This window comes from Indicator indicator, chromosome 38, assembly GCF_027791375.1.
Source record: "Indicator indicator isolate 239-I01 chromosome 38, UM_Iind_1.1, whole genome shotgun sequence".
Lineage (NCBI taxonomy): Eukaryota > Metazoa > Chordata > Aves > Piciformes > Indicatoridae > Indicator > Indicator indicator.
Window position 1 is genome coordinate 3,190,384 of NC_072047.1, and position 11,010 is coordinate 3,201,393.

At 68.6% G+C, this 11,010-nt stretch overlaps 1 protein-coding gene across 1 annotated transcript; it reads right to left on the reverse strand.

Annotated features, from left to right (window-relative positions):
* Nucleotides 1-5,804: 5,804 nt before the first annotated feature.
* Nucleotides 5,805-8,852, reverse strand: CDIPT (CDP-diacylglycerol--inositol 3-phosphatidyltransferase). Its single transcript, XM_054396667.1, has 5 exons — nucleotides 8,801-8,852; nucleotides 7,661-7,795; nucleotides 6,780-6,933; nucleotides 6,392-6,473; nucleotides 5,805-6,041 (listed from the first exon to the last, which is right to left on the reverse strand). Exons 1-5 carry the CDS (start codon nucleotides 8,850-8,852, stop codon nucleotides 5,883-5,885), a joined length of 582 nt encoding a protein of 193 aa, XP_054252642.1. The 3' UTR covers nucleotides 5,805-5,882.
* Between the last annotated feature and the right edge of the window lie 2,158 nt (nucleotides 8,853-11,010).

Below are 11,010 nucleotides of genomic sequence, written 5' to 3' on the forward strand. Positions count from 1 at the left end.
GGCCCCTCCCAGGGCTGCCCAATACAGCCCAGTATGCCCCAGTGACCCCCAGTCCCCTCCCAGTATGCCCCCAGGCCCCTCCCAGGGCTGCCCAATACAGCCCAGTATGCCCCAGTGACCCCCAGTCCCCTCCCAGTGCCTCCCAGTATGCTCCCAGTCCCCTCCATCCCTCCCAGTATGCCCCCAGGCCCCTCCCAGGGCTGCCCAATACAGCCCAGTATGCCCCAGTGACCCCCAGTCCCCTCCCAGTGCCTCCCAGTATGCCCCCAGGCCCCTCCCAGGGCTGCCCAGTACAGCCCAGTATGCCCCAGTGACCCCCAGTCCCCTCCCAGTGCCTCCCAGTATGCTCCCAGTCCCCTCTCCATCCCTCCCAGTATGCCCCCAGGCCCCTCCCAGGGCTGCCCAATACAGCCCAGTATGCCCCAGTGACCCCCAGTCCCCTCCCAGTGCCTCCCAGTATGCCCCCAGGCCCCTCCCAGGGCTGCCCAATACAGCCCAGTATGCCCCAGTGACCCCCAGTCCCCTCCCAGTGCCTCCCAGTATGCTCCCAGTCCCCTCTCCATCCCTCCCAGTATGCCCCCAGGCCCCTCCCAGGGCTGCCCAATACAGCCCAGTATGCCCCAGTGACCCCCAGTCCCCTCCCAGTGCCTCCCAGTATGCTCCCAGTCCCCTCTCCATCCCTCCCAGTATGCCCCCAGGCCCCTCCCAGGGCTGCCCAATACAGCCCAGTATGCCCCAGTGACCCCCAGTCCCCTCCCAGTGCCTCCCAGTATGCCCCCAGGCCCCTCCCAGGGCTGCCCAATACAGCCCAGTATGCCCCAGTGACCCCCAGTCCCCTCCCAGTGCCTCCCAGTATGCCCCCAGGCCCCTCCCAGGGCTGCCCAATACAGCCCAGTGCCCCAGTGCCCCCAGTCCCCTCCCAGTATGCTCCCAGTCCCCTCTCCATCCCTCCCAGTATGCCCCCAGGCCCCTCCCAGGGCTGCCCAATACAGCCCAGTATGCCCCAGTGACCCCCAGTCCCCTCCCAGTGCCTCCCAGTATGCTCCCAGTCCCCTCTCCATCCCTCCCAGTATGCCCCCAGGCCCCTCCCAGGGCTGCCCAATACAGCCCAGTATGCCCCAGTGACCCCCAGTCCCCTCCCAGTGCCTCCCAGTATGCCCCCAGGCCCCTCCCAGTGCTGCCCATACAGCCCAGTATGCCCCAGTGACCCCCAGTCCCTCCCAGTGCCTCCCAGTATGCCCCCAGGCCCCTCCCAGGGCTGCCCAATACAGCCCAGTATGCCCCAGTGACCCCCAGTCCCCTCCCAGTGCCTCCCAGTATGCTCCCAGTCCCCTCTCCATCCCTCCCAGTATGCTCCCAGGCCCCTCCCAGTGCTGCCCAATATAGCCCAGTATGCCCCAGTGACCCCCAGTCCCCTCCCAGTGCCTCCCAGTATGCCCCCAGGCCCCTCCCAGGGCTGCCCAATACAGCCCAGTATGCCCCAGTGACCCCCAGTCCCCTCCCAGTGCCTCCCAGTATGCCCCCAGGCCCCTCCCAGGGCTGCCCAATACAGCCCAGTATGCCCCAGTGACCCCCAGTCCCCTCCCAGTGCCTCCCAGTATGCTCCCAGTCCCCTCTCCATCCCTCCCAGTATGCCCCCAGGCCCCTCCCAGGGCTGCCCAATACAGCCCAGTATGCCCCAGTGACCCCCAGTCCCCTCCCAGTGCCTCCCAGTATGCTCCCAGTCCCCTCCCATCCCTCCCAGTATGCTCCCAGGCCCCTCCCAGTGCTGCCCAATACAGCCCAGTATGCCCCAGTGACCCCCAGTCCCCTCCCAGTATGCTCCCAGTCCCCTCTCCATCCCTCCCAGTATGCCCCAGGCCCCTCCCAGGGCTGCCCAATACAGCCCAGTATGCCCCAGTGACCCCCAGTCCCCTCCCAGTGCCTCCCAGTATGCTCCCAGTCCCCTCTCCATCCCTCCCAGTATGCCCCCAGGCCCCTCCCAGGGCTGCCCAATACAGCCCAGTCTGCCCCAGTGACCCCCAGTCCCCTCCCAGTGCCTCCCAGTATGCCCCCAGGCCCCTCCCAGTGCTGCCCAATACAGCCCAGTATGCCCCAGTGACCCCCAGTCCCCTCCCAGTGCCTCCCAGTATGCCCCCAGGCCCCTCCCAGGGCTGCCCAATACAGCCCAGTATGCCCCAGTGACCCCCAGTCCCCTCCCAGTGCCTCCCAGTATGCTCCCAGTCCCTCTCCATCCCTCCCAGTATGCTCCCAGGCCCCTCCCAGTGCTGCCCATATAGCCCAGTATGCCCCAGTGACCCCCAGTCCCCTCCCAGTGCCTCCCAGTATGCCCCCAGGCCCCTCCCAGGGCTGCCCAATACAGCCCAGTATGCCCCAGTGACCCCCAGTCCCCTCCCAGTGCCTCCCAGTATGCTCCCAGTCCCCTCTCCATCCCTCCCAGTATGCTCCCAGGCCCCTCCCAGTGCTGCCCAATATAGCCCAGTATGCCCCAGTGACCCCCAGTCCCCTCCCAGTGCCTCCCAGTATGCCCCCAGGCCCCTCCCAGGGCTGCCCAATACAGCCCAGTATGCCCCAGTGACCCCCAGTCCCCTCCCAGTGCCTCCCAGTATGCCCCCAGGCCCCTCCCAGGGCTGCCCAATACAGCCCAGTATGCCCCAGTGACCCCCAGTCCCCTCCCAGTGCCTCCCAGTATGCTCCCAGTCCCCTCTCCATCCCTCCCAGTATGCCCCCAGGCCCCTCCCAGGGCTGCCCAATACAGCCCAGTATGCCCCAGTGACCCCCAGTCCCCTCCCAGTGCCTCCCAATCCTCTCCCAGTCCCCTCTAATCCCCTCCCAGTCCCTCCCAGTCCCCCCCAGCTCCTTCCCCTGACTCATTTCCAGGCTCTTTTAGGTCATTTTTCTTTCTCTTTGTTCTTTTGATTTCTTTTGTCGGGGCGGGGGTTGTCCCCAGGAGGGTCCCGCGGGGAGGCGGGGGGGGGATGGTGCTCCCCGGAGGGGGGGGGGGGGGGGTCGGGGGTCCCCCCTCAGTCCCCCTTGGGGCGCTCCGAGGCGTCGATGGCAGCCAAGGCCTTGGCAGCTGCCCCCAGCTGCAGGAGGTTGACTCCGAACTTGAGCGCAGCCCAAGGGGCGGCGAGGCAGAGCCCCGCCCGGAACAGCCCCACCCCCCCCGGCAGGGCTGGGGGGCAGGGCAGGGCAGGGCTCAGCCTCCTCCCGGCGCCCCCAGCGCTCCCCGTGCCCTCCCAGTGCTCCCAGTGCCCTCCCAGTGCCCCCCCTTGGTGGCCTCTTCACACCCCGAGGGAGCCTCCCTGCCTGTGCTGCTTCCCCAGCAGCTGCTGCACTCCTGCCAGTGCCGCTTTAAGGCTCCCTGTGGGCCCCACCCCTGGCGTGGCCACTTTAAGAACCCCTTGGGGTTGGCTCTTCTGAGCTCCCAGTGCCTCCCAGTGCCCCCAGTTCCCTCCCAGTGCTCCCAGTTTGACTCCCAGTGCCCTCCCAGTGCTCCCAGTTCCCTCCCAGTGCCTCCCAGTGCCTCCCAGTTCCCTCCCAGTGCCTCCCAGTGCCCTCCCAGTGCCTCCCAGTTCCCTCCCAGTGCCTCCCAGTTGCCTCCCAGTGCCTCCCAGTTCCCTCCCAGTGCCTCCCAGTTGCCTCCCAGTGCCTCCCAGTGCTCCCACTTCAGCCCCCAGCGCCCCCAGCGCTCCCCGTGCCCTCCCAGTGCTCCCAGTGCCCTCCCAGTGCCCCCTCTTGTGCCTCTCACACCCCAGGAGCCTCCCTGCCTGTGCTGCTTCCCCAGCAGCTGCTGCACTCCTGCCAGTGCCGCTTCAAGGCTCCCTGTGGGCCCCACCCCTGGCGTGCCCACTTAGACCCCCAGTTGGCTCCCAGTGCCCCCAGTTCCCTCCCAGTTCCCTCAGTTTGGCTCCCAGTGCCCTCCCAGTGCCCCCAGTTCCCTCCCAGTGCTCCCAGTGCCTCCCAGTGCTTCCCAGTCCCTCCCAGTGCCTCCCAGTGCCTCCCAGTGCCTCCCAGTCCCTCCCAGTGCCTCCCAGTGCCTCCCAGTGCCTCCCAGTGCCCTCCCAGTGCCTCCCAGTGCCTCCCAGTCCCTCCCAGTGCCTCCCAGTGCCCTCCCAGTGCCTCCCAGTGCCCTCCCAGTGCCCTCCCAGTGCCTCCCAGTGCCTCCCAGTGCCTCCCAGTGCCCTCCCAGTGCCTCCCAGTGCCTCCCAGTGCCTCCCAGTCCCCTCCCAGTGCCTCCCAGTGCCTCCCAGTGCCCTCCCAGTGCCTCCCAGTGCCCTCCCAGTGCCCCCCTGTGGCCTCTCATCCCCCAGGTGCCTCCCTGCCTGTGCTGCTCCCCAGCACTGCTGCACTCCTCCCAGTGCCCTTTAAGGCTCCCTGTGCCCCACCCCTGGCGTGCCACTTAAGACCCCTGGGTTGCCTCTTCTGAGCTCCCAGTGCCTCCCAGTATCCCCAGTTCCCTCCCAGTGCCTCCCAGTTCCCTCCCAGTGCCTCCCAGTTTGGCTCCCAGTTCCCTCCCAGTGCTCCCAGTTCCCTCAGTTTGGCTCCCAGTGCCCTCCCAGTGCCCTCCAGTGCCCTCCCAGTCCCTCCCAGTGCCCTCCCACTGCCTCCCAGTGCCCTCCCAGTGCCCTCCCAGTGCCTCCCAGTGCCTCCCAGTGCCTCCCAGTGCTCCCCAGTCCTCCCAGTGCCCCCAGTGCCTCCCAGTGCCCTCCCAGTGCTCCCAGTGCCCTCCCAGTGCCCCCCTGGTGCCTCTCACACCCCAGTGCCTCCCTGCCTCCAGTGCTGCTCCCCAGCAGCTGCTGCACTCCTGCCAGTGCCGCTCCAGTGCTCCCTGTGGCCCCACCCCTGCGTGCCCACTTTAGAACCCCTGGTGCCTCTCCAGTGCCTCCCAGTGCCTCCCAGTGCCCCCAGTGCCCTCCCAGTGCCCCCCAGTGCTCCCAGTGCCCTCCCAGTGCCCTCCAGTGCCTCCCAGTGCCCTCCCAGTGCCTCCCAGTGCCCTCCCAGTGCCTCCCAGTGCCTCCCAGTCCTCCCAGTTGCTCCCAGTGCCTCCCAGTGCTCCCAGTCCCTCCCAGTGCTCCCAGTTTGGCTCCCAGTCCCCTCCCAGTGCTCCCAGTGCCCTCCCAGTGCTCCCAGTCCCCTCCCAGTGCTCCCAGTGCCTCCCAGTGCCCTCCCAGTGCCCCCAGTGCCCTCCCAGTGCCCCCAGTATGGCTCCCAGTGCCTCCCAGTGCTCCCAGTGCCTCCCAGTGCCCCCAGTATGGCTCCCAGTGCCCTCCCAGTGCTCCCAGTGCCCTCCCAGTGCCCTCCCAGTGCCTCCCAGTCCCCCAGTGCCTCCCTGCCAGTGCCTCCCAGTGCTCCAGTGCCTCCCAGTGCCCCTTAGGCTCCCAGTGCCCCCAGCCCCTGCGTGCCACTAGTCCCCCAGGTTGCTCCTAGTGCTCCCAGTGCCTCCCAGTGCCCTCCCAGTGCCTCCCAGTGCCTCCCAGTCCCTCCCAGTGCTCCCAGTCCCTCCAGTGCTCCCAGTGCCCTCCCAGTGCTCCCAGTCCCTCCCAGTGCCCTCCCAGTGCCTCCCAGTGCTCCCAGTATGGCTCCCAGTGCCCTCCCAGTGCTCCCAGTGCCTCCCAGTCCCTCCCAGTGCCTCCCAGTCCCTCCCAGTGCCTCCCAGTTGCTCCCAGTGCCCTCCCAGTGCCTCCCACTGCCCTCCCAGTATCTCCCAGTGCCCTCCCAGTGCTCCCAGTGCCTCCCAGTCCCTCCCAGTGCCCTCCCAGTGCCTCCCAGTACCCCCAGTGCCCTCCCAGCGCTCCCAGTTCCCTCAGTTTGGCTCCTAGTTCCCTCCCAGTGCTCCCAGTTTGGCTCTCAGTTCCCTCAGTCTGGCTCCCAGTTCCCTCTCAGTGCTCCCAGTGCCCTCCCAGCGCTCCCAGTTCCCTCAGTTTGCCTCCCAGTTCCGTCCCAGTGCCCCCAGTCTCACCAGGTCCCTCGCTGGTGGCCAGCAGGCTCAGGCAGCAGTAGAAGACCTCATTGCCAGCACACAGCAGGAACAAGAGGGGCTAAGGGGTGTGGGAGGGGCCAGCAGCCTCAGACACGCCCCCAGCGCATCCCCATTGGTTCCCACTGCGCTGGGGCACGCCCCCCCCCACCACGCCCCCTGCACCCCTCAAGCTACTCTGCCCCAGTCTGCTCTAAGCCCTTCCCAATCCTCACCAGTCCCTCCCAGTCCCTTCTAATCTTCTCCCAGTCCCTCCCAGTCCCCTCTAATCCTCTCCCAGTCCCTCCCAGTCCCCTCTAATCCTCTCCCAGTCTCCTCTAACTCCTTCCTAGTCTCCTCTAATCCCCTCCCAGTCCCCTCTAACCCCCTCCCAGTCCCCCCTAACCCTCTCCCAGTCCCTCCCAGTCTCACCCTGTTGCTGTAGTAAAGCTGCAGGACTCGAGGCCCCTCCCCCGTGATGGCCTTGTGGCTCCGCCCCCCCTGCAGGGTCGCACTGGGATTGGGTGAGAGGGGAGCAGGGGGCAGGGTTACAGCAGGATTCGAGCAGCTCCAAGCCCCGCCCACCCCAGTGCCTCCCAGTTCCTCCCAGTGCCCTCCCAGTACCTCCCAATCCCCACCCTGTCCCTGCCCATCCCCTCCCAGTCCATCCCAGTTGCCTCCCAGTACCTTCCCAGTACCTTCCAGCCCACCCCAGCTCCTCTCATCCTCCCCAGTCCCTCCCAGTGCCCACCCAGTCCCTCCCCAACCTCCTTTCCGAGAGTCTCCCAGTCCCTCCCAGCTGCCTCTGCCCCTCCCCCACCAGTGCATGTGCAGCCAATGGGAGGCCAGATCCACAACGAGGCTGAGCTGGAAGAGAGGAGCTGCCATTGGGTAGAGCAGGGCCAGGTTGACCAATAGGCAGGCAGAGGCCAGGCGGTCGGTGAGCATGTCCAGCATGGCGCCCAGGCGGGAGCCTGAGGGGAGAGGGAGGGAGAGGGAGGGAGAGGGAGGGAGAAGGGAGGGAGAGGGAGGGAGAGGGGAGGGAGGGGGGAGGGAGAGGGGAGGGAGGGGGGAGGGAGGGGGGAGGGAGTGGGGAGGGAGGGGGGAGGGAGGGGGGAGGGAGTGGGGAGGGAGGGGGGAGGGAGAGGGAGGGAGAGGGAGGGAGGGGGAGGGAGAGGGAGGGAGTGGGGAGGGAGTGGGGAGGGAGTGGGGAGGGAGGGGGAGGGAGTGGGAGGGAGTGGGGAGGGATGGGGAGGGAGGGGGAGGGAGAGGGAGGGAGTGGGGAGGGAGGGGGAGGGAGGGGGAGGGAGGGGAGGGAGTGGGAGGGAGGCGAGGGGGGGAGGGAGGGGGAGGGAGGGGGCGGGAGGGGGAGGGAGGGGGGAAGGAGGAGGAGGGAGAGGGGAGGGAGGGGGGAAGGAGGGGGAGGGAGGGGGGGGGAGGGGGAGGGAGGGGAGGGAGGGGGAGGGAGGGGAAGGGAGGGGAAGGGAGGGGAAGGGAGGGGAAGGGAGGGGAAGGGAGGGGAAGGGAGGGGAAGGGAGGGGGAGGGAGGGGGGAGGGAGGGGGGAGGGAGGGGGGAGGGAGGGGGGAGGGAGGGGGGAGGGAGGGAGGGGGAGGGACTGGGAGGGGACTGGGAGGGTCCCATTGGCCCTCGGCCATCCCCCCCGGCAGTCTCCGCCCCCGCAGCGGAAGCCCCGCCCCTACCCTGGTCCAGCAGCCTGGCCACGTGACCATCGACGGCATCCAATAGGCCGCTGAGGGCGTAGCAGCTCATGGCCAATCCCGGCTGCCGCGGCAGCAAGGAGAAGGCGACGGCAGCCAATAGGATGCGAGCATAGCCTGGGGGGCGGGACCAGCGCGAGGAGAGGGCTCAGGGACAGCGCCCAGGGCCCCCCAGTGCCTCCCAGTATGGCCCCAGTGCCTCCCAGTATGGCCCCAGTGCCTGCCAGTGCCTCCCAGCATGGCCCAGCAGCCTCCCAGTGCCTCCCAGTATGGCCCCAGTGCTTCCCAGTATGGTCCCAGTGCCTGCCAGTGCCTCCCAGCATGGCCCAGCAGCCTCCCAGTATGGCCCCAGAGTGCCTCTCAGTATGGCCCCAGGGTGCCTCCCAGTACAGCCCCAGTGCCCCCCAGTACGGCCCCAGTGCCCCCCAGTATGGCCCCCAGTATTGCCCCAGTGCCTCCCAGCGCCTCCCCGTATGGCCCCAGTGCTTCCCAGTGCCACCCAGTATGGCCCAGCAGCCTCCCAGTGCTTCCCAGTATGGCCCCAGAGTGCCTCCCAGTATGGCCCCAGGGTGCCTCCCAGTATGGCTCCAGCAGCCTCCCAGTGCCTCCCCGTATGGCCCCAGCAGGCTCCCAGTATGGTCCCAGTGCCTGCCAGTGCCTCCCAGCATGGCCCAGCAGCCTCCCAGTGCCTTCAAGCATGGCCAAAGTGCCTCCCAGTATGGCCCAGCAATCTCCCGCTGCCTCCCAGTATGGCCCCAGTGCCGCCCAGTGCCTCCCAGTATGGCCCCAGTGCCTCCCAGTTTGCCCCCAGTCCCCTCTCGTCCCTCCCAGTCCTGCCCAGTCCCCTCCCAGTCCATCACCAGTTCCCCCCAGGTCCTTCCCAGTGCCTCGCGCTCCCCTCCCAGTGCCGCCCAATGCCTCCCAGCATGGCCCAGCAGCCTCCCAGTGCCTCCCAGTATGGCCCCAGTGCCTCCCAGTATGACCCAGCAGCCTCCCAGTATGGCCCCAGTGCCTCCCAGTGCTTCCCAGTATGGTCCCAGTGCCTCCCAGTATGGCCCCAATGCCTCCCAGTCCCCCCCAGTTCCCTCCCAGTCCCCGCTGGCTCCCTCCCCCGTCCCTCACCGATGATGTTGGGCAGGAACAGGAACACCTTCCCCGCTCCGCCTCCCGCCATGGCCGCGGGACCCCCCAGGCGCCCCCCGGGACCCCGCACCCTGCCGCGGCCCCCTCGGAACACCTCGGAAGTTCCCGCCCCCTTCCCCGCCCCTCCGCCAATCGCCTCTCACGGCGGCCGCAGCACGACCAATCAGAAGGCGGCCGGAGGGTCCGAAAGGGCGGTGGCTCCCGGCACGCACCGCGCAGGGCCCTCCGGGAGCCAATCAGAAGGCGGCTGAGGGGATCCAAGATGGCGGCGGCTCCCGGCACGCACCGCGCGGGACCCTCCGAGAGCCAATCAGGAGACGGTTGGAGGGTCCAAGATGGCGGCGCTCCCGCGGGGCCTGCGCCGTTGCCATGGCGGCGCGGCGGGTCCTGCAGCGGGACCGCCCTCCCGGCTTGATTAATTAGCAATGAGCTAATTAAGGCGGGAACTAAGGAGCGGCCCTGCGCTGGGAGGGTGCTGCCGACCCTCCGCGGGTGGTTCATGAACCTCGCAGACCTCCTCCGCCTTCGGTTAACCTCCAGGCCCCTCTCCGCCGAAGCGCTCCCCAAGCCCCTCCCGACCTCTCCTCCCCTCCCCCGGGGACTCTCCGGGTCTGCTCCCCACGACCTCAGCCTCCCCTCTGCCCCCCAGACCCTCCCCAAAAAAAAGAAGAGGAAGAGGCAGAGGAAGGTCTCCAAGTGTCGAATTTTTTTATTGAACCAAAACAGCTCCGAGGGAGCCCAAACCTCACAGCCGAACCTGCCCCGAGGCAACCGAACGACCCCAAGAGCTCTTCCCCCTCCAAACCCGGGACCCCTCCCCCTCCAAGCAGCCCCCAAGAGGGAAGGGAAATAAATAAAAAGGGGGAGGGGGACCCCAAAAGTGTGCGGGGGAGGGGGGAGAGGGGCTCGGAGTGGAGGAGGGGCTCCAAGCTTAGGGGGAACCAAAACAGGGGAGTGAAGGGGGAGGAGGAGACCCGAACTGTGAGCCCCAGACCTAAACTGGGAGTCCCCAAACCCCAACCTGAGAGCCCCAGACCCAAACTGGGAGCCCCAAATCTAAACTGGGAGTCCCCAAACCCCAACCTGAGAGCCCCAGACCCAAACTGGGAGTTCCCAAATCTAAACTGGGAGCCCCAGACCCAAACTGGGAGCCCCCAGATCTAAACTGGGAGCCCCAGACCCAAACTGAGAGCCCCAGATCCAACCTGGGAGCCCCAGACCTAAACTGGAAGCCCCAGACCCAAACTGGGAGCCCCAGACCCAAACTGAGAGCCCCCAGATCTAAACTGGGAGCCCCAGACCCAACCTGGGAGCCCCCAGACCCAAACTGAGAGCCCCAGCCCAACCCTTCCCAACCCTGCCCTGCCCTGCCCTTCCCTGCCCTGCCCTGCCCTGCCCTGCCCTCCCCTGCCCTGCCCTCTGGTCCCCCCCCGCGGCCCGGCGCGGGGTCTCCGCCGTCACCTCCAGGGCGGCAGCGCCTGCGCCGCTCGCGGCCCCGCCCTGCCCCGCGGCGGGAAGCTCCTGGCGGGAAGGGCTCTGGCCGGGGGCGCCCTGCGGGGCGTGGCCAGCCGGGGGATGCGGCTGGGCCTGGCCCCTCCCCCCTGCCCTCCCTCCAGCCTCGCTTCCCGCCACAACTTCCCCGCCCACTCCTTGCCCCACCCCCACGCCCTGCCCAGCAGCCAATAGGAAGCGGCCGCGGCTCCCCCCCCGCCCTGCTCTCCCCTTCCGCTCCTCCTCCTCCTCAGCACCGGCAGCCGCGACCGGAACCCTCCCTTGTTGGTCTTGGGGAAGAGGCGGAAGAGGCCTCGCTCGGAGGCCACCCCCAGCCTCAGCAGGGCCCCGAAGAGAGCCGGGGGCAGCCCCAGGAGTAGCCTCAGCCACCAGCGCCGAGCGCGCAGCCTCCAGGCGCCGCCCCTGGCCGCCTCCCCTAGGAGGTAGAGCGGGAGGAAGAGCCACGGAGCCGCCCACAGCCTCCCCGCCGCCGCCGCCGCCACCACGTAGAGCCGGCGGCGCTGCACGCTGAGCGCCAGCAGCCCCAGCGCGGCCGCGCAGCAGCCCAGCGAGCCCCAGGGCAGCAGGCCCCAGCGGCACCACAGCGGCCGCAGGGCGTAGGCCGCCGCCAGCCCCGCGGCGCCGCTCCGCAGGCTGAGCAGCAGGCCCCAGAGGCCTCCCTTCTGCACCCAGAGGGC